The sequence below is a fragment of the Myotis yumanensis genome, unplaced genomic scaffold (assembly GCF_028538775.1).
Source record: "Myotis yumanensis isolate MYYU_CA2020_CCGP unplaced genomic scaffold, mMyoYum1.0.hap1 SCAF_17, whole genome shotgun sequence".
NCBI classification, from domain to species: Eukaryota; Metazoa; Chordata; class Mammalia; order Chiroptera; family Vespertilionidae; genus Myotis; species Myotis yumanensis.
In genome coordinates, this window is record NW_027223768.1 from 7,838,880 (window position 1) to 7,866,325 (window position 27,446).

Genomic DNA, 27,446 nt, shown 5'->3' on the forward strand with positions numbered 1-27,446 from the left:
TACAAGATAACCTCATTGACAACCCTACGAGGGTGGTATCAGCCCACCTAAAGGGCAAGGAAACAGATACAGAGAGGTGAAGGAACTTGCCCAGCTCATGAAGCTAATACGTGGCAGAACCAAGGGTATGAACCCGGAAATGTCTCACCCCAACCCCTGGCCTCTTGAGAAATTCATCTTTAAACCTCAGACATCTTCCTGCACATTAGGGTACGTGGAACCCTGACGGTGGGCGCGTACAGGCTGACCTCGGAGATACTGCAGGCTCGGTTCCAGGTAAAGCCGGTCAGGATCTCTTTGCTGCTGGAGGGCCTTGCCTTCTATTTGTAAAAAAACAAACAAACAAAAAAAACAAAAACAAGGCACCATCTATGAAGCACAATAGAGGGAAGTACAATGGAACGAGGTGTGCCTATACAGACTTCACATATAATAACTGAATTTTCTAACCTTTAAAAATTCACAAAATCTTATTACAGTGTTCAGGTTTTCAATTTGCCTCAATAGATGCTTCAAAACAGGTAACTCAATGACTAAGAAGTACGTGTAGCCTGCCAGAGTTTTCCCTACCTGTGCGTACGGCCGTGTGTGTCACAGGGGATACTGGAGAGAATCTAAGTGGTCAGAGGCATCGTTTGGCTGAGAATAGACACCGAGGACCTTGAACCAAGGGCTGGATCCATTAACTACACAACAGATAAACCATTACTGCTTCACTTCGAACTGCGATGGGAATCAGCCCAGACAATCGATACGGAGGCCATGTGTGCACACACTTAAATCTCTCCATGGCATATCATAGGCATGACTCGTTCACCAACAACTGTACCGCTACCAAATTAACCTCAAATATATAATCGAATTAAAAATGTGTCCACAGTTTAACAGAAACTCAGTTTAAAAAGTTAGTTTTTTCCTTCAATGACAACAAAAAGAAGCCTAGAAACTGACATTCTCCAATAAAGTTCTTTTATTTGAGTTCAACCTAAAATAGTTGGATCTCTCTGCCGGAGAAATGAAATCTCCAATTGTGTTCCCGTACTAGGAAGGACTGAATTTGCTATTTCCAATAAAGCATGTTGGCGTCACGGTCCAGGTCCCCGCCATAGTTACCCAGGAGACCATTTCCGGGAAACGTCCAGAACACGTGTCCTGCCTTGGAGAGCGGCCCTGGTGCTCCCGTACAGTCTCCAGTGTCCTTGCTGTCCAGCTGCCGGAGCCCCTGAGAGCAGGTTCCGAGCGCGCACGCCCGGCTGGACACGCCGTGGACCAGGCCGCGCAGAGGCCCCTCCGTGGAGAGCGGGCGGTGGCATCTCACGGTTTCTCGTCATCTCTTTCCTTAGTGGGTACGTGTCGCCAGCAAGGGGAGCGAGTCCAGGCGCCCGGCTCAGCTTAGGACTTGATTTTCCACAGCTAAGAAAGGAATAAGTTGGTGTTAGGACAAACAGGTGGGGTTAGAAGAACACTTACATGGCTGAGAACCTAGGACCCTTTAACAGGAAGAAAGCTGGCCGTCGCAACCACAGGCCACCGTAGAGAGAAAAGCACGAAAAGTGTCCAGGATGGAGAACGGCACCTGCGGTTCCCGGTTCTGGGTGTCACTCATTCTGACTGGACGTGGCCTTCGACCAGAGAAGACCCCACTCAGCCCAGACTATGAATCTGACATGAGATTCAAGCTCCATATTGTGTGCAATTCAAGAGCACAGGGTGCTGTGCTTCTGTGAAAGGAGGAAACCTAAGCTGAGAAGCCTGTGGGCCACCCGTCAAAATGGCTATTTCTTTACTTCAAGAGTTATTTTGCCCTGGCCAGTTTGCTCAGTGGTTAGAGCATCGGCACGTGGACCAAAGGGTCATGGGTTCAATTCCCCGTTAAGAGCACATACCCGATCCGGCCGGGGTCAGGGCACATGTTGTAGGCAACCAATTGATGTCTCTCTCTCACATCGTTTCTCTCTCTCTCTCCCCTCCCTTTCACTCCCTCTAAAAAAATCAACGGAAAAATATCCTCGGGTGAGGATTAAAAAAAAGAAGTTATTTCCATGCCAGACACACACACACACACACACACACACACAGTGAAGAACAAAGGTAATTATTACATATAGTTTTTAAGACCAAGGCGGATGCTACGGAGTGGCAGTCCTCCTTACTCGAATATTAAATCCTAGAAGATCACTTATAACGCCCGAGACCGCAGACAGGATGACGACGCGTGTGATGTTGAAGATTAGGGGATTCATCGTCAGGCCATAGAGGCGGAAGGGGGTGTCCAGCTCCTACAAAAGCACAAAGAACCGAGATGAGACGCGTGGCTTCTCAGTGTCGGTGACTCCGGGCTGATGTGAGGTCTTAGGTGAGGGCGACTGCTTGCGGCCGTCTCCCCTTGACCTTCAGTAGCTGTAATAGGAGGTGCGGGGGCCGAAGGGGAAGACAGAGGGGACATCTGCAACACCTGCCACATAAAGGGGAAAGGAACAAACAGCTGTAACGGGGCCCACCCTTTCCCATTCGCTAACTGTTAGGGTGGGTCCCAGCAGCAGGTCATTGGTTATTTTCTTAAACGTAATTTAAGAGATGTGACGGGCGTCCGGTCGCCAGCACCCCGTAGCGACGGGAACGTTTTCCTGTACAGCCATTAGCGTCCACTATCGAGTTGGCATTTGAGTCTCCTCGGCCCGGCATCGGCCCGTTCCGGGGTCGTCTCCGAGAAGTAAAGCGACGACTTGATTTAACTGGTAGTGAAAGTGTCACAGGGCCCTACTTACCTTCAACAACTTGGTGGACAGTTTTAACACATTGTTCACTAGAGTAAGCTGTTCCTTCTTGGTTGGCTTTTTTTCCATCTTAAGATATAAATTAATCTAAGGGAAGAAACAGATTACGGTAAATGTCATAGAAAAAAATACAAATACTGCATTACATCTGGCAGATTGTAAGGGTCATATTCCCAAATAAAGTAAGTTTTGAAATTCCAGCAGCTTTATATATATTTTTTTTTAATTGATATTTTACAGAGAGGAAGGTAGAGGGATAGAGAGTCAGAAACATCAATGAGAGAGAAACATCGATCAGCTGCCCTCTGCACACCTCCTACTGGGGATGTGCCCGCAACCCAGGTACATGCCCTTGACCGGAATCGAACCTGGGACCCCTCAGTCCATAGGCCGACGCTCTATCCACTGAGCCAAACCAGCTAGGGCAATGAAATAATTTTTGATGGGCCCAGCAGCTATTTCTATGGAGCACATATGTCATGGACCCTAGTTCCCATCCCTGATCAGACATGTTTGGCAAAGAGAAACTATTTAGTGAAGAAAAAAATGCTAAAGCAATTTAAATACCAAAACAATGAAAACTTTCATTATTTTTCCCTTGTAGGACAAATTCTTCATTATAATTCTAAGGCAAAAAATAAATAAAAACAAAGAACTAATGATTCCAAATACTTTCATTTAAAACTTATGGATAAGCATAAAATTATTTTGCATGTTACATACTACTCTGTATTTATAAGAAACACTTCTCAATCGCAATAGCTACTCACATACTAAAGAGCAAGTATTTTCCAAACACTGAATGTATCCCATGGCTGATACAGAAGAAATTCAAGAAGTTTATTAAACACTAGAGGCCTGATGCACGAAATTCATGCACTCGGCAGGGGGGGAGGTGGAAGAGGGTGTCCCTCAGCCCGGCCTGTGCCCTCTCACAGTCCAGGACCCCTCGGGGGATGTCCAATTGACGGCTCAGGCCCACCTGAGCGGCACTCCCCTGTGGGAGCGTACTGACCATCAGGGGGCATCTCCTGTGTTGAGTGTCTGCCCCCTGGTGGTCAGTGTGTGTCATAGCGACTGGTTGTTCCGCTGTTTGGTCAATTTGCATGTTACCCTTTTATTATATACGATACTTAAATGACAAATACTCCTAAAATCTAATACTTGATGTACAATATGAGGTTAACAGTATGCTCCAGTCCCACCAATAAGAAAACCTTTATAGTATACAAGGTATTTTCAATCCACTAGATCTTAATTCTTATAACAATTCCTGGAGCAGGTGGGGAAGATACTGTCCTCATTTTATAAGGAGACAATCACATAGGGACTAAGGTCATGTGGCTAGAAAGTGACAGACTCTGAATGCCACCCCGAATCTTCTGCACGAATCTTACGGTGCCATCTCTAACCACTGGGCAAGCCGGCAGGGACAGCAGTACCTGTTCAGTAAGCAGTATGGACACGTTGCTGTATTTCTTATTGGTTTCAGACCCCAGTGAGGCCAGGCGCAGTAAGAAAAGCAGTAAAGCTGTTTCCCAGATCAAAAACTCCCAATTATAAGCGTCATTCAGGAAAGTTTTATGTCCTTGGAGAACCTATAGGAAGGACCAAAAAAAGTAAACTTTTTCATTTGTCTTAAAATTTATAATTGCTCCTCTATGCCAGCTACTTAAAAATGTTTACAAGATAGCAATATCTTAACACTCAGAAGAGACTTAACTCATAAAATATTATCTATTTAATTAGTCAATATGTATTTCTCCATCTTTACTAGACTTCTCCCTTTGCATGAAAGACAGCAAGGGTCTGGAAGTAACAAAGGGGGAAACATAAGTAAAATAAAACCAACGCATGCCCAGCCTCTAACCACCGTGTGCCCACTCACAATGATATGGTGACCATTTCCAAAGCCCTAATTTGCCTGTGGCTAGTAGCGCTCCCTGAAACGCGTGGCCCATCCCACCAGGGTGACCAGAAAATCCTAAGGATCCATCCGTTCTTCACTCCCTTTTAGAATCTGAGTAACAGCAGAGGCAGCTCCCAGTTATCAATACCTGTTATATGTCAAGTTTTCTGATAAAAGTTTTGGGTGTGTGTTTCTTCAATTTTTTGTTGTTGTTGATTCCAAAGTAAAGACACTCATGCAAGCCCAAGGTAAAGTGGAATTTATTGAAAAATATACAGAGAGAGAGAATGCTCAGAGACCACATGCAGGCTTTTGAAGAACAGAAAGTCACAGGCAGCAGCCCTCTCCCCAGGGCCACTTGGGCTCCCCTCCCTCCTCTCCTTCCTCTCCCCTCTCTCTTCTCCCCTCTCCCATCTCTCTTCTCTCCTCTCCCCTCACTCTTCTCCCCTCTTTCCCCTCCCGTCTCCCCTTCTCTTAGCGAATTCCACTGCCTTCCAAGACCCTTGTTGACTTTGCCACCATCATGGTGCGATAATTTTATCATCACTCAAAAATTATCAACTAAACAAAACAAAACAAAATTACCAACTAAAATTAAATTAGAGTGATCTTGGAGTCTTAAAGGACCTTTACTCTCATGACAAAAGTTAGGAAAATTAATAAGTATTCAAAAGAGCAAAAGCAATTTATATATATATATATATATATATATACACTTAAATGCAGCGAAGTGTCCAAAACAGAGATGAAACGCTTACCTGGGCGCAACAAATGAAAGCAATGGAAAGTGTCAGTAAGAAGACTGAAGATACAACCACGTCGACGGAACGCTGCGGGCCCCGTCTCTGTGGAGAGACGCGGGTTCATTGCTAGGTTACCAACAGAGACAGCAACAGCGTGAATTTCACTGCGTTCATGTATGTTTGGTTTTGTTTCCTTTTTCTTTGGTCTTTCTGCATCAATGTTAAAATATACACTCATAAGAAGTTCCTGGCCGAAACTGGTTTGGCTCAGTGGATAGAGCGTCGGCCTGCGGACTGAAGGGTCCCGGGTTCGATTCCGGTCAAGGGCATGTACCTGGGTTGCGGGCACATCCCCAGTGGGAGATGTGCAGGAGGCAGCTGATCGATGTTTCTCTCATCATCAATGTTTCTAACTCCCTATCCCTCTCCCTTCCTCTCTGTAAAAAATCAATAAAATATATTAAAAAAAAAAAAAAGAAGTAGTTCCTGACGTGGGATTCTAGCGCCTTCAACTGTAATTAAGCACTGAAACCCCCAGGCTGTTCCACATGAAGGGCCTGAGTGATTCACTGACATCTTTCCAGCTGAGATATTTGCCCCAAAGTCAGAAAAAGATGCGATATCTGATGTTCCGCTCCGCCCTGGGAACTTACACTTTCCTTTTCCTGCCTAAGCTCTTCTTCACATACACGGGCCCGGAGATGAATCACCTCCAGCCACTGACACCATCAGAACGACCGGCCCGAACTGCCCTGCCCGGCGCTGTCCCTGCAGGAGTGTCGCCTCCATGGCCCCTGCTGCCCCTCGAAGGAGACCCACCTTCAGGAAGGAGCGCAGCGAGAGCCATATCTTAATGTTCTCCACCTTCTTCAGTCGGAAGTGAGGTATTTCGTATTTCCTAGCTTTCCTGGCGGAAGTAATGTGGCTGAAGAGTTTTGCAAACAGAAATCTCTAGAGGAGGCGGAAGAAATCACAGAATGAAGTGGACACGTGCGCCTGCGCATCTGTCTGACTGTAAGCGATAGTCCCAGCACATAAAAATGGCTAAAAGGATTGCACTCGAGTCGCCGATCACTAGGCCGGGCAGTGGCGAACCATGACCCGATCCTTCTCCTGCTGCTCCCAGGGAGCACGAGAGGGTCACAGGCTCCTCACGTTTGCATGGACTATTGCTGGAGACCTTTGGGAGACCCAGCTTCAAAAACAAACGTTTACACAGAAGTCTGGCTTCCTCCCAAATTACATTCCCATTCAAAACCCTGTTTTTTGCACATGCCACTGATATATTAAGTCCTCAACCCCTAACTCTTACCAAATTTCAATCATTTTAATTCCCGCTCGGGCATTTTTCACAGAATCCTTTTACTGTGAGAATTACTCCATGTGCTACGGGTGAAAACCAGCAAAGGCACCCTGAGACGCAGGCCCGAAGCAGTCAGCGGGGCTCGCTCCCTGGCTCAGCCACCTACTTCTCCCCCATCTCCCCCCTCAGCTCAGTGAGCTTTCAAACGGCAGGAAGTCACTGTGGAGATTCATAAACTCGAAAGTACCAGAAGCCCGCTGCTCCACCCTTCACTGCCCACATTAACTTTCGGAGAAAGAACAAACTAAGAGAACAGAACTAATCCATGAAGCGTCAGACATAAACGCAGAGGTAAGCAGCTGTATTCCCACCAACCTGTTTGTACGTTCTCTCGGCCACACACATCATGAAAAAAAAGATCCACGTAAGACACAGCCGTTCAACAAAGTTAATTACGGACAAAACGACAACAGGAGTGACAGGCGGGGCCCCACAAAACAGAGTCAGGATCTCCTCGGTCGAGACGGACTTGAGCTGGTCCAGGCCCTTGGCGTGGAACAGGCGATACAGGAAAGGGAAGAAGGCCAGCCCCACGGTGACCGCGTTGCCCAGCATCTGGTAGCCCAAGCCCTGCTGATACGCGTTGACCTGGGAATTAATTCAAAATGCCTGGCATTACTACATACTGAACACAGTTAGGCAGCAGTATTTGTCAAATACTACTTGGGTGATTAAAGACTTAACCTTTACATCTAAAAGAAGTAAAAATAAAAACGATGTCCGGATTTATGTCTTTTAGATCTTACTGCAAATCAGGCTCACACGAGATAAGGAACATGTGTAGGATATACCTGAACGGATCGTGCTCGGAGACCTTTGTAACACAACAAAAGTATTACCACCTAAAGACTCTGACTGCAAAATTAAAAATGCACGTGTCTGTGTTTCGGAAACTGCTCGATCACTGAACACTTCTGTGAAACTGCTGCTGGCCACTAAATAGATTTTTTGAAAAACCAAAAACTCACGACGAAGAGCTCACCCTGCTCATGATGATGCCGCTGATCTCCAGCACAGACATGTCCATCTTCTTGCACTCGTTTCCCTCCCAGATTATGGCACTGACTCGGTCAGAGGCGGGACTTGAGTTCTGAAGCCAGAACAAGTGGTTCTGAGAAGAAAAACAGAGCTGTTTCTATCCACGCTTTCTCTCCTCCATCAGCATGTCCCCCGCGTCCAGCTCCCAGGCTGCCTCGGCCACGGCCAGCCTCCTCCTCCTATTGTCTCCCTCACAAAGCTCATCACCCCAATGGCCACCTCCACGATGCTGAGTTCTGGTCCCTTCCTCTTTGCTAAGCCTTTTTTTTTTTAACCTGGAGAGAAGCTGAAGGTCTTCTACAGCAACCGGACCACGATCTCCAAGGTTGCTTCCCTCTCTAAACGCATGGGCGTGAGGATGAGCTTGGAGTACTCATCGGATAGCAAGGAAAGCTGTCCTAGAGTAACACAGCTCTCCTGGGGTTAGGAGAGGCGCGAGGCCGCGGGTATCACGTGAGTAACTGAGCAGGAAGCCTTTCTCCAGTCTAACCAGGACACAAAAGCACAGGAACCCTAAGAAGAGACGGTCGCAATGACAGCAACCCCTCTCCTCGGCCAGGTCCTGCCTGTGCTTCTGGCAGCGAGCAGCTCGGGTCCCATCTCGCCAGCATGGTCCTCTCTGATCCCCACAAGCCTCCTTGTGGCTGTCCCTGAAACTATAGGCCTTACAGTCTATATCAGACAAGTCAGCATCTAATTACAGGCTGCATTTCCAGTGTCCTTTACTTATTCACCGAATCGTAATCTCATCCCAAACTGGACTATAACTTTCCAATAGAGGACCCTAAGGTGTATGCTCTCTCTACCCCAATGCTTAGCATGCTGATGAACACTTAATGATTTTGCCAAAAAAAAAAAATTCTCAGGCACCTACTATGTGATATGCACTATGGATACAACGTAAACAAGACAGATGTGGTCCCTGACATGTGGTCCTTGCACATGAGCAGGGAAGGAGCGGTCAGAGGTGAGACTGTATCAAAACAAATAAAGGAACAGAATCGAATAATCCAGAAGGGGAGAAGCCACGGACGTTAAAGGGCTGACATCAGATCTGATATCACTCTGGCTGCAGCGTGGAAAACGCAGTGCAGGGGCCGCTGTGGGGAGCCGCTGTGAGGACCAGCTGGGAGCCGATGATGGTGGGCACTGAGCAGTGGGTGGGGGGAGGGGGCCCAGGAGGACAGACAGATGCTCAACAGCAGGATCGAGAGCAAGTGAGGACCCTGAGAAACACGGGGAGGAGGGGAGGGCATGAATGCCCACAGCTTCTGCCTGGGGTGGCTAGTGGTGGCCTTCAGAAACATGGGGACCGAAAGAAGCTGAGGTGTGGGGACTGGGACATGGTGAATCCCATTTGACATGTGAATTTATCTTACCTAGTTATCTATCTACCAGAGGCCTGGTGCACGAAATCCATGCACGGGTAGGGTCCCTAGGCCTGGCCAGCGATCAGGGCCAATCGGGGCCTTCTGGCTGCCGGCCGGGGCCTCCCTTTATTCCATGCTGCCCCCTGGTGGTCAGTGCACGTCATAGCAAGCGATTGAACTCTAGGTCTCCCGGTCGAACACCCAAGGGGACACTTTGCATAGATATATGTAAAAGCCTAATATACAAAGTGTCCCCTCGGGAGTTTGACCAACTGGAAGTTCAATCACTCGCTATGACATGTGCTGACCAGCAGGGGGCAGCGCAGAATGAAGGAAGGCCCCGGCCGGCGGCTGGCAGCCAGCCACTAGGCGCCCTACCTGTGCATGAATTTCGTGCACTCGGCCTCTAGTTCTTACATATGCCTTAAAATTATACTGTAAGTCCAAAGAGTACAAAGGAAGTCAAAATCATCATGCTATGCTCCATTTCCTCATCTCTAAATTAGGGATAATAAAAGCATCTCCTAATAGGATTATAAAGTGAAACGAGACCATACGGTGCTGGCACAGGGGAAGTACACAGTACATCCTGGCTACTGTTGCCATCGCCTGTACAGACCTGCTGAAACACATCCTCTTTGGGGTCACGTTTCGTCCCTGAGTGCAGGGTGGGCGCTGTCCCCTCGCTGTCGCTGGTGACGGAGGACCTGCACTCTGGGCCGTGCAGCAGGTCATCCCACAACATATCCTCGGTCTCCGAGTCGTGGCGGGTGCTCTCGGAGTCTCTTCTCGACATGTTGAGGCTGCGAGAGCCGCCACTCATGCCAGATCGAGAGCACTTTAAAGGAAAACAAAGGGATGTTCTCACTCATTTTTAGAAACGGTCACACATCTGAAGTAACAGGAACACAGTTATGGCGACGGCTGGCTAGCTTTCCCGCGTCAACCACAGGCTTCACCTCACATGACGGAGATGCTCTACCCTGATCACAACATTCCCACGTACCACAGGCCCTCAGCTTTCCTGATGGGACCGTCCGCTCCCACCTCTCAGGGGGCCTTTCCCAACAGCCCGTCCTCGTCAGATGTAACCTCCCCTTTTCAGGTGAATATTCAGCAAGCTTCTCGTTACCTGAGCATCACCCATGACCATAAGACTAGGTCACAATGGGGCGGTTCGTAAAGGGTGACGGGGCCAAGTATACGGCGACGGAAGATGATCTGACTTTGGGTGGTGGGCACTCCATGCAATAAATACACAGGTCATGTCATAGGAATGCACGCCTGAAACCTATATACTCTTACTAACCAATGCAGCCCCAATAAATCTCATTAGAAAACAGTAAAAAAAGATCAGGTCAAATAAAAAGAGTTCGTTCTCTTTCTGAGTGAGAAGCTGTTAGGTGGGCAGAGCTGGAGGCAGGAGAGGGACAGGCAACTACAAACACCGCTTTGGAACAACTATCCGAAAAGGGATGAGAAAGTCACTGCGTTTGAACAGTGCTCTCTCCAGGGGACCCATTACCTGGCTGAAGGCCACCGATTCGAATTCGGACTCGGCCAGACTGTCGGAATCCCGCATAAAATGACACCACTTGGTAGAGGTTTTCGTTACCTGCCAAATATCAAGCCAACGAGCAAGAGGAAACATGTTAAACACTGTGTGACTATTCGATGACTCAGAAGTTAATGCCTAGACTTGCATCAACTACAATAAAGGCCACCTGAGAGCTGATGTGCCTTGGGAGCATCGACTTCCTATGCTTGACTTCGCAGCCGTTGTCGCTCGAGGCCCCTTCCACGCTCCGGCGCAGGATCATCATCTGCGTCCGGGCTTCCCCGTCTTCCTCGCTCGACAGATCATCCGACATGCCGTTCCCCACACGCCGGAAAGCCTCCTGCAGAGAGAGCAGTTCCTCCAGGGGCGCCGACACGCCAGCACCTGCACGTGCACACACCATACAGCACAACCCAGGACGCAGTGCAAGGCAACTCCACCACCGCCCACAGACCCTACAGCGCTCGACCACAAGACAGCAAAATGCTGAACTTGAAACTAAGCGGCCTAAGCCATGAGGCCACGGAGCAGTGAGAAGCGCGGGCAAGAGTCACACCCTAAGTCTCAACCCCAGCCCGGCCATCGCAGGTCAGTTCCTGGGTGTCTGGGGCTCGGTTTCCTCCTGAAAAGCAATGGCAGTCAAGGCGCCCGGGTCGCAGGCCTGCTGAAAAAATGGCCTGAGTTACTCCAGGCAAAGGCCTAGGAGAGCGCCCGGTTGTAGGAACAACTCAAAAATATTCGCTACTTTTGTGATTTCATGATGTCACAGTTTAACAAGTGAGAACACATTTTCAAGATAAGCAGTCCGTCTCAGACACAGAGCAGAACGCCTCTCCCCAAACCTAGGACGCAGGCTCCCACGCCTCACCACAGCTCGTGCCTCTCCCCGAACCCGGCGATGACACCCCCAGCCCTGCCGCAAGGCGGGTCCGCAGCAGGTGCATCACAACCCTAGTCCCAGAAATGGGAAGAATAAGCTACAGCAGCGGTTCTCAACCTGTAGGTCACGATCCCTTTAGGGGTCGAACGACCCTTTCACAGGGGTCGCCCAAGACCATCGGAAAACACATATATAATTACATACTGTTTTTGTGATGAATCACTATGCTTTAATTATGTTCAATTTGTAACAATGAAATTGGGGGTCACCACAACATGAGGAACTGTATTAAAGGGTCGCAGCATTAGGAAGGTTGAGAACCACTGAGCTACAGTCTTACAGCCTCCCTTTCACTTCCTGTGCGTTTATATGGCGCTTATTTGTTAAGAGAAAGTACACAAGCCCATTAGCACGATTTCCCACCTCTCAGGGTGTCAGAAGGGAAACATTCACACGGAGAGAAAAGATCCTGTGAGACTTACACCCACAGCTCTTACCCTGCGGCACTTCTCCCCGTCGGAAAACTTTGCCTTCTCTGCTGTCGGCCACACTTTAACCTCTGGTCGAGCTTGTCGCTTCTTAATGATGGGACGCAGGTGGCCCGTGTCCTTGTTGGTTTCCGTCTCTTTGTTGCATGTTAATTTTACTCTTTTAGTCCTATTTTTTAAAAAAGAAAAAAGATGACTGATGAGCATCCTGAAATTAGCCTCTTCCATGAAATCCAGTAAATTCGGGATTTTACTCTGAAAATCTAGAAGATTCAGAAACCATCCTGGTTAGACTTGTCGCTTGCTGAGGTGGAGGAAGGCGATGATTACCCCTCTACCCGCCCCGTCTCTAAAGCCTCGGTCAGTTCCTTGAGAGGAGGCCTGTGCTGCCAGTTTTGCCGGGAAGCAGGTGCCGTCCTCCCCACTTTCCCTCAAACACAAACGGCCCCTCCCTCCATCGCCTGACGTGCCGCTTTGCAGAATGTCCGTCCCTCTCCTGTGCCTCAAAGCCCGGCCACGCTCAGCTCCGTGGCTCCTGGGGACTCCTCCACTCCAGAATGACCGCTCCGCCTGCGGGCTGCCTGGCCTGCGGTCAGCATGCGGTCATGTAACATCTGTGCCGTGACCGCCCCCTCCCCCCACTAACTCCACAGTAAGCCACCGAGAGGGGAGGCCAGTGCCCAGCACGATGCTCAGTAGAACTCACACACGCCAGCTAAGGAGTGTAAATATCTCTTTGGGAAAATATGTGAACAAACTTCATCTTCAAAACGGTCACTAAAAGAACTTTATTTTCGAGTCACACTCATTAATATGCGGCCAGTCTTGCTTTGAGTCCTACACGTGTGGTCACAGCCTGCAGGGCACTGGGAGGGAGGGTGTCTTGGACCCACTTCCCTCCACCCCACAGCCCCCCACGCCAGCTCCGCCTCCCCTTCCCCAGGCGGCATCAGGGAGGACACTGAAATGACCTCATCTTTTCCAGATCCTTCTTCTCTCGTGATGTAGGTTCGAGTGGCTTACGACAGTTACCCTTTGGGAGTGGCTGTATTTCTGTGATCCTGTGGCTGACCATCACTAAAGGCCCAGCAGAAGGGGACCCTGATGGTAGGTTACCGGGCTTACGGGTGACTGACAGACAGTGGGGACCTGCCGAGTAAGCAGTTCATGCAGCGCCTCCAAACACCAGCCGCGAGGAGAACGTGCTGCACTGGGTGCTCCGGAGCCCAGGCGGAGTCTACGTCACGTCAACACCAACGTGAAGACAAAGTCACAAACATTCCCACGCGAGGCTGCTCACCTGCTGCCAAAGAGAGTCCCCCAAAAGCCACCGGCGAAGTGTCCGGGTTCCACAGCTTCGACTCCTCTGACCTTATCGGAGGAGTTATTTCCATTCTCTCGGCTCCCGTCACCATTCACAGTTTTTCGTAATTTTCTATAAAAAACACAAACATTTCAACACTTCAGATGATTCAAGACCTTTTCTATTTCTGCCCAAAATATCCCCTCCAGAAAGTGATCCTAACTGCTGCCACCTGAAATTAAGGGTAATGAACTTCCTATAACGAAGATCAATTGGCAGGGAAATTTCTGACTGAAGGGCAAAAAGAGGTGCCAAACAAAGACCTGTGCTATCATCCTGTTCAATCATTAGAGAAATAGAGCCGCTATTCAAAAACACTGCAGGACAGCTTTCACCTGCAGACACCGTCCTTCCGGGCACCCCCAGCAGAAGGCACGATGCCTGTAAGTTCGGACGTCGGAAATCCACCCATTTGGCACATTTAATCAGGAGAGCACAAAATAATAGCAACTGTCACCTAGTACTGCTCTCCCATGCAGTTAAAGGATGCGTCCTATAAATACCACCGAGACACAGCACAGCATGCGATTCCCTCAGCAAACATTACAGCAACTGACCTGAATTTTCAAGGAATCTTCTTTTGGGGGGGAAAAAAAATTTATTTTGAAAATAATACTCAAAAAAAGGAAGAAAATAATACGAAAAAATAAGGATAAATATGTTAAAATTCATTACATCAAATGGAAATAATCTTATTTAGCACCTGCTTAGGGAAACAAAAATCTACAGGTACCCTGAGGAAAAATAAAAGCACATAAGCCTAAGAGACCTTTAACAATTGCAAAGCCTGCACATAGCACCCAACCAATCATGACATGAACTCAACGTGGAGAAAAGTCAAATCAATCTTTATTAGAAGTTCAGAGCACTTAGAAATCCATTCTTATCATGCACTATTGAGACAAGGTGAAATTTTTAGTAGCAGTAACCCAACTGTATCAAGATCCTTGTTTATAGTGAGCTTTCACCAAATTTTTATTAAGACTGAATTCTAAAGAATGTTTTTTCAAAATCATTATTTGATATATTTTAATAAATAATATGAAAATAGTATAGGAATTTCCTTTTAAGCAATTGTCCTGAATGACAAAGTCCTACCTGCGATTAAAAATTCATGACAAGTCTCCTTAGCAACAGGGAGAAAAGTGAAAAGCAATTCTTTTCTTTTTTAGCCAAAAAATAATAAAAAATACATGCAAATGGGAAGGTTTTTTATTACTTTAATCCAAGGTTTTTCAGTATCTACAGTGCCTCCCAGAACATACCCGACCACCAGTGCACGTCTCAGCTCACCTTCTTCTCCGACTCCCATTGCTTCCCGACGGCCTTGCGATCTGCGTCGACACGATCTGACAGTGGACAGTCCCCATGAGCAGCATAAGGCACAAGGGCCCAAGCACTTCGCTGACACTCACAATGGGCATCATCAGGTACAGCACAAGTGCCATCACTGAAGAGAAGAGGGTTCAGAATGTAAAGCCTCAGGGGCGTCTTAAACAATTCTAATGAGTCTCAAATTATTTCTACAAAAAACTATCATTTTACCAAGTACCCCAGTAACAGCACATGAGCCCTGCCTCGCAATCCACCTGCACATTAGCTGAGAGCTGAGCCCTTTCCGGCAGAGCGAGCCCAAGAATCACCGCACGAGCCGACGGTGCCAGACGTGTAGCCCAGACAGAGACCACGGGTCTATGAAACCTAACACACAACTTATCTCAACACAAAAAAAACTCTTCAGTAACGAACACGTGGAAAAATATGGAGCTTTCTCTTTACAAGTGACCCAAGAAACGCACATTAAAGGAGCACAATACTATTTTCTAAATAATTATTGTACAATACCATTGTTTGTGTATCAAATTAGGTGACATTTTTTAAAATTTATAATAATGCTGCTAAGACTATGGTAAAACAGGCACCCTCATCTATTATTTTCCAAAAGAACTGTGTCACCAACAATTTCACTATACAAGGTGGGGCAAAAGGAGGTTTATAGTTGTTTATATGGAAAAAACAATAATTAATAAATAATACAAGAGTAAACTGTTCCATGTACTCACAACTATAAACCTACTTGTGCCCACTTGGTATGTACTAAAATCCTTAAAATGCTGACACTCTTTGGTCTGTCAATTCTGTTTCAGAGAATAAGTGCTAAAGAAATAACATAAAATATGGAAAATTTTGTTCGTGGTGGTATAATTAAAAGAAAAAAATCAGAAACAACCTAAATGCTCACAATTTGGAAACAGTTATGTAAATTATGGATCTATAAAATTTTATATAATGGATTACTGAGCAACTGTAAGAAGGCATATATGGTAAATCCATATGACAGACTATTATAAAGACATTAAAATGAGCCCTAGCCAGTTTGGCTCAGTGGATAGAGCATTGGCCTGCAGACCAAAGGGACCCGGGTTTGATTCCGATCAAGGGACGTACCTCAGTTGCAGGCTCCTCCCCGGCCCAGGCCCTGGTCAGGGCTAGAGCAGGAGGCAACCAATCGATGTGTTTCTCTCACATCGATGTTTCTGTCTTTCCCTCTCTCTTCACTCTCCCTAAAAATCAACAGAAAAATATCCTCAGGTGAGGATTAACAACAACAAAAGGCATTAAAATGAGTGTATGCCCATATAGTGGAATATTATACAGCCATTAAAATGATAGTTATGAAGACTTCATCACAGTGAAATGAAATTTAAAACTCAGGTCCGTATTCACACTAACTACATTTCGAGCACCAGTAGCCACATGGCCAACAGCTGCTGTGCTGGGCACTGTGGATGCAGAACATTTCCATCCGCACAGAAATCCCACTGGGCAGCCCTGTCATGCCTTTAGAAAATGCAACTTACAGGTTTGTAAGTTCAGACAGTTTTGTCATTTTTATAACTTAATTCAAAAAAACCAACATAACAAACACAGAAATCCCTCTAAATCCTTTCACCCAACCCGACCGCCACTGCTCTGTGTTCTAACCCGTGTCTTTTTGCACAGGGACAACCAGTGTCCACTGCCCTCCTGCAGAAGGCATCCCTGGTCATCAGTGGCCACAGAGTGCTAAAGAGGACAGCCTGGTCCCTGCACAGAGCGAGGAGAGGGAAACATCGGGTGGTGCTATGCAATAGGCAAATGAGAATGGATTCCTGCGGCCTGGACTCGGGGGGGGGCCTGATCAGGAAGCAGAGAGAGGACAGCCTCTCTGTGGAAGTGACAGCTTCCATCCGAGCTGAGAACTTAACAGAAAAAACACATCCCCTGAGAAGCCTTAGGGTTGTTTCAGAGAGAAAAGCTCTGTGTGAGGGACAGAGAAAAGGCCACTGCGTGGAGAGTGAGCACGGAGGAGAGCGGTCAGCAGGAACAGGTCACGTGGGCACTGCGGGCCACGGTGAGCGGCTTGGATTGATTTTATTTTAGAGGCAGTGAGGAATCACTAGAGGGCTTCAAGCAGGAAAAGGACAGGATATGGTTCCTGTGTTAAAAGCCTCCTCCAAGTGCTGTGAGAGGAACGGCTGGTAGGAAGAAGACTCAGAGCGGAGGGATTCCAGTGGCCCGAGCAGAGGGATGCCGGTGCTGGGACGGCAATGGCTCGAGACAGATAAATAGAGTCAAGACGTGTTTCGGAGGCTGAACTTACAGGCTTGGTGACAGGTTGGATGTGAGAGCTGACGGCAGGAAAGCTAGAAAGACAATATTTCACTTGAAAACTGAAAATTGGCTGGTTGATGACATCATTTAATGAAATGCAAGTCCTAAAAAGGACAAGCTTGTACCAAAAAAAAAAAAAAAGTTTTTGGATAAAAAATCTAGAGTTCCATTTTGGATATGACTAAGCTCAAGAGCCCTGTCACATCCCCACGGGAATGTCAGGCCAGCAATGGCATTTGGAGTCTGAAGCTCAGCAGAGGGATCTGAAGGTACACATTTGAGAACCGTCAGTGTATCCATTCATTATATTTAAAGCAACGGGACTTGAGAATACCCAGAGGTGAGAAGAGAATCGGGATCCCACCGGGAGGTGACCCAGTGCTCAGTGCCAGACCGAGGAAGAGACTGAGAGGCCTGGTGGTGAGGCAGGTGGGGAGAGGAGAGTTAGACTGTTGTGTCTGCGCTCTCCGAGCAAATAATTTTAAGATGCTCTCCACACGCTGTATGTCCCCATGTCCCTCCATTTCTGGGCACTTTCAACCATCAAATGAAAGGATCAATGTAAGAACGGTAAGGTCTGTTCCATCTAACAGCAAAAACAGCAAAAAGAAATGGTCATAGCTTATTCCGATTCCCCCAATTACCTTGCATGAGGTAAAGCAGTAGCAGCCAAACAAAGATTTTTAAAGAGGTAACCTGAATCCACCAGCTGCTGAACAACGGGAAAAGTACCACTCGCACGAGCCCCTTCCGCGTCAGGGATGTCCACGGAATTTCCGGTTTGGCTTTGGCAAATGTTGAGCCTTTAAATGGATAAGAAGACAAAACAGCAAGCATTTGCATACACTGTACACTGATGCCCACTTGTAACACTGTATGATAAACAGGTGAGAGCAAAAATCAGTACATAAAAAAGTCAGCATTTAGCCGAATCAAAAGAATCCTCTTAGACGTAATAACTTCTTGCCTCAATCATGAGGACACACCCTCAAAATGAGTCAGGCTCACCTGAATGTCATACGATGCTGCATATCTGCCTTAATTATAAGTTCATCCCTCCCTCTTGACTCATGTGGAAAACCATGTAATTTGTGTAGCCACCCAGGACTTAAGCAAAGGGAGGGGGAAATGCTGATGCCTAAATGGTGAGGTAAGAAGATTACTTTGAGAAATTTAAGTACACTATCACATAGGGACGATAGCTAAAAGTAACCTTTAGTACCGCATGAAATAATAATACACATGAGAAACCAACCCAATTTCGAACTCACCTCGGATTAAGTCAACGTCAATCAAGTCTGCCTTTATGTGACCCATCTTTTTTGGTTTGTTTTTGAAGCCCTAGGACGGAACAGAAACAGGAGTAAAGAAAAGAAGCTCTTTGAAATGCAAAAGGTAAACTTACGTTTCTTGGTCTCTATCTCTGACTCCCTCTAACTGGAGAGGCTTAATCCTCACGCTCCTTAAAGGAGCTGGTCCTTTCTAGACTTTTCACCTATGTTATAAAATGAAAACGAGCACTGACCAGCGATAAATACCAAACTATGAAAAGCTCCCTTAGCAACAGAAACACATTCGTTCATTCGTTCAATCAACAAATATTCAAGGTGTGTCTGCCACGTGCCAGACACTCTACTGGAGCTGGGAAGACAGCATTGTCATCATGGCTCCATGTTCGAAGGCTGTACGGGATAGAAGGGAAGACATTCAATAAAGCCAAATGGCTGGGGGTTCTCAGGAAAGGCCCGACCCTCCCTCACCATCTTTTCTTTCCTAAGGGAATAGAAGTCATTAATAAATGCATCACCACTGTGCCCGGGAGCGATGAGAAAGTCCCTGTACACTTTTGTATGTGTCTGTGCTGAGCAAAAATAACAAGCACACGCCATGCTTCTGTTTCCGGGGCCCTGTGCTTTCTCCTGCACCTTCTATAGGGGTGTGATCAGAGGAAACATGCGCCAGGAACCGCTAAGCGCCCTACGCGTACTGCTGTAAACGTGCTGCACGCCTCCGGTCCTCGCCACTGTCCTGGGAGGTAGGTACTTGGATGACGCTCCCTTTATACATGAGGAAACCAAGGCGCAGATTCTAACTCCGTCATGCTCCCTTCAGACCACCAGGCACCCTGCCTCCCCCGATGGTACACGATGCCTGCCTGGTCATACACCATGCCTGCCTAATCAACGCAGGGGAAGGTTTGGTTTGAGACCAGACGAGATCGCTGGCCTCTGAAAGGTTCAATGAGAGTGACGCCTGGGAGCTGGGAGTGAATTTCCGAACTGGCCACCAGCGCTGCCCTGCAGCCCAGGAAAAGGCCCCGGGGAAAATCAGCACAGGCTTCTCCAGGCGGCAGAGGAGCGGGCTGCAGACTCTGCAGAGCCCAGCCGCGGGCTGTGTCAGCCCTCTCTCACCTGCCCCTGTTCAAACAAATAATACCGATGGAGTCGCAGCTGCCACCCCAGAGGAACTGCCTTGCCCGTCTTACTCCTCCAACCTCTGGAATGTTGGGACTGGCAGCAACCTTTGGGCTGGGCCTCAACAACATTGTGCCCTAAAGGAACTGTTTGCAAGGATAACAAGCAAACAGGTAATATGACCAGGGGACTGAAAGGAAACGCACAGTTTAGAACTAGCATCACTAATGAGCTGTCCGCGCCTGTAGAAAGGCCTGCCTTCCACTCTGTACTCGGTCCCCTTCCCTTTCTCGGAAGTGCCCCTGCCTTTGCCTCCTGATTGGGACACTAGTCGGGCTTCTGCCTGAATCCGCGCTTCCCAACTAGCTATGCTTTTATAAAATCTGAAATAAATGCTGTTGCCTTTCACCTTGGCCTTTCATGTTTTTTTCAAATATTTTTATTGATTTCAGAGAGGAAGAGAGAAAGAGGGAGAGATTGAAACATCAATGATGAGAGAGAAATCGCTGATCGGCTGCCTCCTGCATGCCCCCTACTGGGGGTCGAGCCCACAACCCAGGCATGTGCCCTTGACCAGAATCAAACCCGGGACCTTTCAGTCTACAGGCCTACGCTCTATCCATTGAACCAAACCGGCTAGGGCTGGCCTTTCATTTTTAAGTTAATACCCCCAACATAACAGCAACAATTGACCAATGTAGTCCTACCTTTAGCAGAGGGATGAAAGCATGGGGGTGTGACTGCCCTAACGGACTCTATTTAACAGGGAATAAAAGATCTGTAAGCCCTGCAATACATCTCTCCCTCTCAGTGTCTGAAATTGCCACTGTATTGCCATTAAAAGAATCAAACTACTCTAGAGCCAGGCCCAGAAAAGGAAGTCACCGCTGACTGAGGGCACACGGTGAACAAGAGAATAGCGGCAAGGCAAGGCCAGCTCTCAGGAACACGTTCCAACTCAGATTTAAAGTCCTAGGAAGATTCCCAAAGGAAAAGGTCTAACCTGAGGCCCGGAGGGTGGATACGAATTTGCCAAGATGGACATGGGTATGTGTGGCAACAGGGGGAATCGAGAAGAGCATAAGAAATAAGACACAGCATGACGCAAGCTGAAGGAATGTCAAGAAGTGAAGATTATAATCAAGCTAAGAATGTGAGTTTGCCGGAAGGATACTAGGAAGTCAGAGAACAGTTTCAAATACGAGAAAAACAGTCGGATTTGTGTGGAAACATTAACAAGATCACAACAAGCCCGCTTCGGTGAGGATGAGGGGCGAGGGGAGACAGAGGCAGAGGAAACTGAAAAAGCTGCTCCAGTCGCCAGATCAGTCGCCAAGTTTTACCTGGAAGGCCAGGCGGGATGTCAGGCCCGTGGGCTCCGCGGTCTCGGGCAGCCACCCCACTTGGCGGCTGCTCATCAAGCTGCTCTGCTCAGACGCAGCCGATTCACAGGGAACACGCAGAGCCCGCTGTGCTCAGCGGAGGCGGCCAGACCAGGTCATCAGAAGCATGAACTGGGTAACGTGTTATCTCAAAAGGTATTAGAAGGCAGAATCTAGAAGTTCTGGTCATTGAAAATGGGGATCGGTGTGAAGACAAAGCCACAACGTGAGCCCTCTAGCTCCTCAGTGAACAGGAAAGACAAGAGACATGCCACTCACCAAGCCTGAAGTCTGTGGGAAGAATTCTCCTCCCACAGGAAGGACTGCAAGTCACATGACCACACAGCCATCTTCTCACGAGACACTGGGATACCCACCTATCAACATGCATATTTACTTCTATAACTATTAATCCACCTCAAACATATTCCATATGTCTATCTTATTATTCAAGTAATTTCATTTAATACATTTTCCATTTTTGGAGTATTAGTAAATGGAATTCTGACTCTTTATTTCTGTAAATGATTTGGCCATATTACCCAAGGCAATATTCAGATACAGTGCAATCCCCACCAAAATCCCAGTGTCATTTTTTAAAGAAACAGAATGAGAAATCATCAGATTTGTATGTAACCAACCACAAAAGACCCTGAAAAGCCAAAGCAATCCTGAGAAAAAAGAATGAAACTGGAGGTATCACACTACCTGACTCCAAATTATACTACAGAGCTACGATAATCCCAACAGCCTGGGATTGGCCGAAAAACAGACGCACAGATCAATGGAACGGAATTCAGAGCCCAGAAATAAAGCAACAGGAGTTGAGAAAGGAGCCAGAAACACCCAATGGAGAAAAGAAAGCCTCTTCAATAAGTGGTGCTGGGAAAACTGGAAAGCAACATGTAAAAGAATGGAACTAGATCACAGTTGTCACCATGCACAAAAAATTAATTCAAAATGGATCAAAACCTAAATATAAGATCGGAAGTGATAAATTAAAGAGAAGAAAACACAGGTACTGCCCTAACCGGTCTGGCTCCGTGGATTGAGCGTCAGCCTGCGGACTCAGTAATTTTTACTCATTAGTATTATCTTATCTCTGTTTCTCTCCCAGTTTATTGTAAGCTCCATGAAAACAACAGTGCTGAGTGTTTTTTTGCTCACTATTATTTGCACAAAGTGCACAGCCTCCTGCCTGACCTATGGTAGGTATGTACTCAACAAATACTGTTAAATGAAGAATTCATAATCACTGTTTCAGTTTTATATTTGGCATTTCTTCCCCTTCTTTACTTTGACTTATTCTTTTCTTTCTCTGGATTCTTCATATATGAACTTAAATCGTTGTACTCTTTCTTCTCGGTCAGTCTAGACATTCTTTTGTTAATATAGACATTTTGATGAATTGACCAACAAAATAAGACCCCAAGCGTGGAAGCATGGAACAGACTAACATACCTCAATATGGGGTGGGGGGGGAGGGGGAGATGAGAGAGAAACAAAATAACTTATATTTATATGCATAGTTCATGGACACATTCAATAAGGTGGTGAAGACCTGGGAAGGTGGGTAGGGGCTAGGTTGTAAGGGAGGAGGGGAGAAATGGGAGACATCTGTAATACTGTTAACAATAGGTGTGTGTGTGTGTGTGTGTGTGTGTGTGCGTATATCTGCTAAAATATATACCCACATACATGCACACACACATACATTTTGAGTGATATAATTTCATCAAGTATTACTTGGGAAATATTCTGTAGATTTTATTATATCTATTTGACTTCTATCCTTCAAAAGTACAGAGAGGATGTAGGATGTAACCTTTCTCTACTCAAAATCCATAAAAAATTTTCCATTTTCTACAGAATAATATCTAAAGTTCTCAGTAAAACAAGCGAGTCAGCTCCAAACTGGTTTATATCCTATCATCTAGTTCATCTACAAACCTTATCTCTAATCAGATTGGACTTCTAGCTCTTCCCTTTACTTCCATTTGTAAATACTTTCTGTTGTGCTCAGCACCTAGCAGAATGCCTTAAACACAGTAGCTCAATAAATGTTTGTGGAGGAGTTCATACCACTTTTCATGATTCAAGTTAAGATTTTTTTTAACATTTATATCTTTTATAATTTTGAATTATATTTTATTATGTAATTTTTAATTTTATTGTACTGTGATCTGAAATTACTCTTTTGTTTTTTATTCCTTTTTATTTGTTTTCAAAATATTTATATTTGTGTAATCTATTTGTTGTTGTTGTTATTAATCCTCACAGGAGGATATTTTGTTCCATTGATTTTTTTAGAGTGGAAGGGAGGAAAACAGAGAGGGGGAGAGACAGGGAGAGGGAGAGGGAGAGAGAGAGAGAGAGAGAGAGAGAGGAAAACATCGATGTGAGAGAGGCACATGGATTCAATGCCTCCTGCACGTGCCCCGACCCCGGGCCGGGACTGAACCTGCAACCCAGGTACGTGCCCTTGACTGGGAATATAATCACTGAGCTACATTTGCCAGGGCTGTGTGTAATCTATTTCTAAATTGCATTAAATACTACTTTGTATCCCATATTTTGGTCAATTTTAAACCTCTAAAACGGCTTTTCTCCCACCACCATTAGACTGCAGACTTCACGAAGGCAAGAACCATGCTTGTCATATTGAGTGTACTAGTATCCTTAGCTCCTAGGACATGTTGGTGCATGTTTAGAGTTGTCTTTAATTTTATTATTTCCATTGCTACTAAATTAAAAGGCATACATTAAGGAGTTCTTAGATTACCTTATGAGAGAACAATGAATAAAAATATACATAACAGATGGGGTTCAATTAAATACAACAGACACCGAGTTCCTATTATGAATCAAGATGTGTTACGAGTGAGCAAATACAATTCCCGCCCTTGAGGCCTATGAAGATGCACAGATCAACAAATAACCTTGATCAGAGAACTAGAAGGAAGGTAGTGCACAATGGCTTGGAAGTAGACGTTGAGGAAGTGTTTAAACTGGGTAGGGGAGGGAGGGAGGGAAGGGCATTCTACGGTAGTAAGTGAAATCCTTTAAAGGACAAAGAATCCGAACCCCCCCGGCAAAGCATAGCGCGTGCGCCAGATGCAGCTGGAGACCACGAAGGAGATAAGCGCCCAGTTCCGGGCCCTTTCCCTTGCACCCCGCACACTAGCCATACTTTTTAGCTGCTCACAAAGGAGTAACAGCAGAGGATTTAAAAGTGGCAAAATGAAATTTGGGAATTTAATCATCCTAACCCCATCTCCCATTAACGTAAAAAAATCAAGGACTGGACAACATAGTGAAGTTAGCCAAGCACCATGTAGTTCAAACAACTTTCTGGTTGACGGGTCTATAACCAGAACGCACCCTAAACGTGTTGGTTAAATGTACTTCACCAGAGAGATGCATGTCCCAGGCCAACCAATGCGACGCAGGTAAATAGAACAAACTATTAAACTGTGTTACACCCACATACACGTATTTTTTAGAAATGTTAGTAGAGGGTCTGTAGCAAATCTTTAAAAAGGTCCAAAACCACGAATCCGCAGCCCTTACTCGGCACTTTCCAAGGAAGTGAGACCCTGACTGCAGATTTAAGTATTAAAGTCAATGAGAGAGACACTCTTTAGGGCAGGGCTGGCGTTTAGGCTGTCCCACATCTCAAGACTATCCAGTTCCAGGTGGCACCAAGCCGCCTTCCCATGACTAGTCTGTACCATCCCCCCAGCCCCCATCCATGCCGACCCCACCACCCTGACTTTGGCACAGTCGAATGTGTAAGCCCCCTCCCCTATCATAAGTTAATAAACTGGCACTCTGAATCCCACATCGGTGTTGGTTGCTTAGTTAGCATGAAATAACCCCAAGCATCTGCTCGGTTCTAACAGCACTGTAGAAAAAAGTTTACTCGAAACCAGTCATTGAAAAGGTGATTCCTGCCACAGATGGATTTTATTTGGCTTGGAGGGGAAGAGGAAGAGAAAGAGGAGGGGGGGGCGGGGAGGAAAAAGAGGGGAGGGGAGAAGAGGGAGGGGGCACAGGACTAGAAAGTCCAGATATTTCAAATAAAAATACACATTCCCAGCTTCTCTTGAAAACGCTGAAGATCTGTCCACAGTGGGCCTATACTGGCACAAAGCAAAGCGGGGCAGAGTGGAAAAGCCACAGCCCCACTGAATGCGGGACCTTGTTTTCTGATTCAGCACAGACCAGCCACTTCTTTCTAGTCCCCAGTACTGAGGCCAAAAGCCAGCCGTCATTTCCCGTGCTGCTTGCAGTGCTGTCTGCCTTACAAACTTCAGACTAAAGAAAGCCATACCTGATGGAGCAGTGCAATCCACTCTTCACATTAACACCGTAAAACAAAGCGAGGATCCAAGAAATCACTTTACCTTAATCTGAGTCTGTTCGATCGACTTTTCCCATATCTGCTGGTCATAGGCTCCAATCTGAAACAGGGAGAGGCTATTTAAATGATACAAACCTCACAAAGTCATAAACTACCAAATATCAAGATGACATGTGGGAGATGCCTGTGCTGCTCAGAGTTTGACTAAATTAAGTGTGTGTGATATCTGGAAAACGTTCCCATGTCTTAAGGGAACCTAGAGAGGAATAAAAGGTAAGGGACAGACAGCTCAATAAGATAGCTGGCAGGACACAGACACCAGGGAGGTGAGGGCATGAGTGGGGGGGGGGGGGGTTGCAATGGGGGAAAAAGGACACATATTTAATACCTTAATCAATAAAGAAAAATAATAATAAAAAAAGTTGGCAGTAACCACCCTTGCTGGTTTGGGTCAGTGATTAGAGTATGGGCTTGCGGACTGAAGGGTCTCGGGTTCATTTCCAATCAAGGGCACCTATCTCAGTTACAGGAGGCACAAGCCGAGGCAACCAGTTTATCTCTGGATCTCTGGATCTCTCTCTCTCTCTCTCTCTCTCTCTCTCTCTCTCTCTCTCTCTCTCTTTCATGGGTGTTTCTTTCTGTCTCCGCCCCCCCCCCCCCCTTCCATTCTCTCTCTCTTAAAAAATTGATGGAGCCTGACTGGTGTGGCTCAGTGGTTGAGTCAACCCTGAACCAGGCGGTCACAGTTGGACCCCAGCTTGGAGCACATGCCTGGGTTGCGCGCTCAATCCCCAGTAGGGGGCGTGCAGGGGGCAGCCGATGGATGATTCTCATCATTGATGCTTCAATCTCAATCTCAATCTCTCTCTCTCTCTCTCTCTCTCTCTCTCTCTCTCTCTCTCTCCTTTCCTCTCCCTGAAATCAATAAACACATTCCTTTTAATCAATAGGGATAAATATCCTCAGGTGAGGATCATTTTTTAAAATATTGTTGATGGCGCGCAGATAGAAGTTTCGGGTCTAACAAGGCGCGGTTTGATCAGAAGATGTTTTTCCAAGAGTTTCTGGGGCGCGATGGTGTAGCGGCAGAAGGAGGCGACCGGGGATCGTACTGGGGACCTGGAGCGGATACCGTGTCCCCCGTCTCCCCAGGTCCGTCGGGGCGCGTGCAGGAAGCCGGGGGACTAACGGGAGCTCCGCGGGGCGCCCCGCAGGAAGGGCGCGTTGCCAGAGGACGCGCCGACGTTACCTTCTTCTGGTACCACGATATGGCATCTCGCTCGCCGGAGGCCATCTGTCTCCCGGCCGGAGGGGGGGGTCTCACTGCAAACGAAGGAAACCCGGGGTGAGCCCGGCGGCGGAGAGGCGCTCATCCCGGCGGGGGCGGAACTCAGACTCGGCGTCCGCCACTCCGCGCGAGCTGCCGTCGGCTTCCCCGACTGTTTGCCAGGAAATGTTTTTAAAAAACAAACCAGAAAGCGTCCGGGCGACGTTTTCCGCGAGTGTGTCCGCGGCTGCGGGGAGGGGAGCGGAGGGGAGGTCCCCGGAGCCGCCCTGCCCCCCGCCCCCGGCGCCCGGCTCTCACCTGGTGCCCGCTGCTGGGCAGGCGGGCGGCCGGGACCGTCCTCTTCAGTGGCCCCGGCCGGGCCGTGAGGCTGGGGGCCAGGCGGCGGGCCCCGCAGGCCGCATCTTCCCCCCGAGGCGGCGACGCCGGCGGGGCCGTTACCATGGAGACCGCGGAGGCCGCCTTCCGCCCGGCGCCCGGGAGGACGGTCTGTGGCTACAGACCCGGCGTCCTCCAAGCCCGACGTACGGGGTCAGCGGAGTGACCCTAAAATAAGCGAAGAATGAATGGGGGACGGAGGGGGGAGAAGGGCTGGGGCTCGCCGCCGCCGGGCCCCACGGCGGTGGCCCAGGCTCGGCGCCCGCTGGAGAGCCAGGCGCCCCGGCCCCGGGCCCGGAGGCAGCCGCCGGGGAGCTCGGGGCGTCCTCGCGGGCGGCGGTGACTCAGCGGCCGGAGCGGGGCGACAGCAGCTCCGCGGACCCCGTGCGGCCGGCGCGGCTTCCGCTTTCCGGGTTTCGCCGCGGAGGTGGCCCCGCCCCCGCCCGGGCGCCCCGCACGCCCCCGCCGCTCCCCCGCCTCC

General features: G+C 47.7%; 1 protein-coding gene across 3 annotated transcripts; it reads right to left on the bottom strand.

Annotated features, from left to right (window-relative positions):
- Nucleotides 1-952: 952 nt before the first annotated feature.
- PHTF1 (putative homeodomain transcription factor 1) lies at nt 953-27,357 on the bottom strand. Of its 3 annotated transcripts, XM_070395834.1 has the most exons (19): nt 26,888-27,357; nt 26,552-26,625; nt 25,346-25,402; nt 18,415-18,484; nt 17,788-17,946; nt 14,783-14,939; nt 13,427-13,561; nt 12,136-12,295; nt 10,925-11,098; nt 10,726-10,815; nt 9,820-10,038; nt 7,775-7,903; nt 7,108-7,380; nt 6,249-6,380; nt 5,445-5,531; nt 4,220-4,375; nt 2,769-2,864; nt 2,154-2,279; nt 953-1,413 (listed from the first exon to the last, which is right to left on the bottom strand). In XM_070395834.1, exons 2-19 carry the CDS (start codon nt 26,594-26,596, stop codon nt 1,393-1,395), a joined length of 2,286 nt encoding a protein of 761 aa, XP_070251935.1. In that variant the 5' UTR covers nt 26,597-26,625; nt 26,888-27,357; the 3' UTR covers nt 953-1,392. The 3 variants fall into 3 exon arrangements, with proteins under 3 accessions (XP_070251935.1, XP_070251936.1, XP_070251937.1); XM_070395835.1 differs by lacking the exons at nt 25,346-25,402; nt 26,552-26,625; nt 26,888-27,357 and adding an exon at nt 20,901-21,183; XM_070395836.1 differs by lacking the exons at nt 17,788-17,946; nt 18,415-18,484; nt 25,346-25,402; nt 26,552-26,625; nt 26,888-27,357 and adding an exon at nt 17,133-17,599.
- Nucleotides 27,358-27,446: the final 89 nt, after the last annotated feature.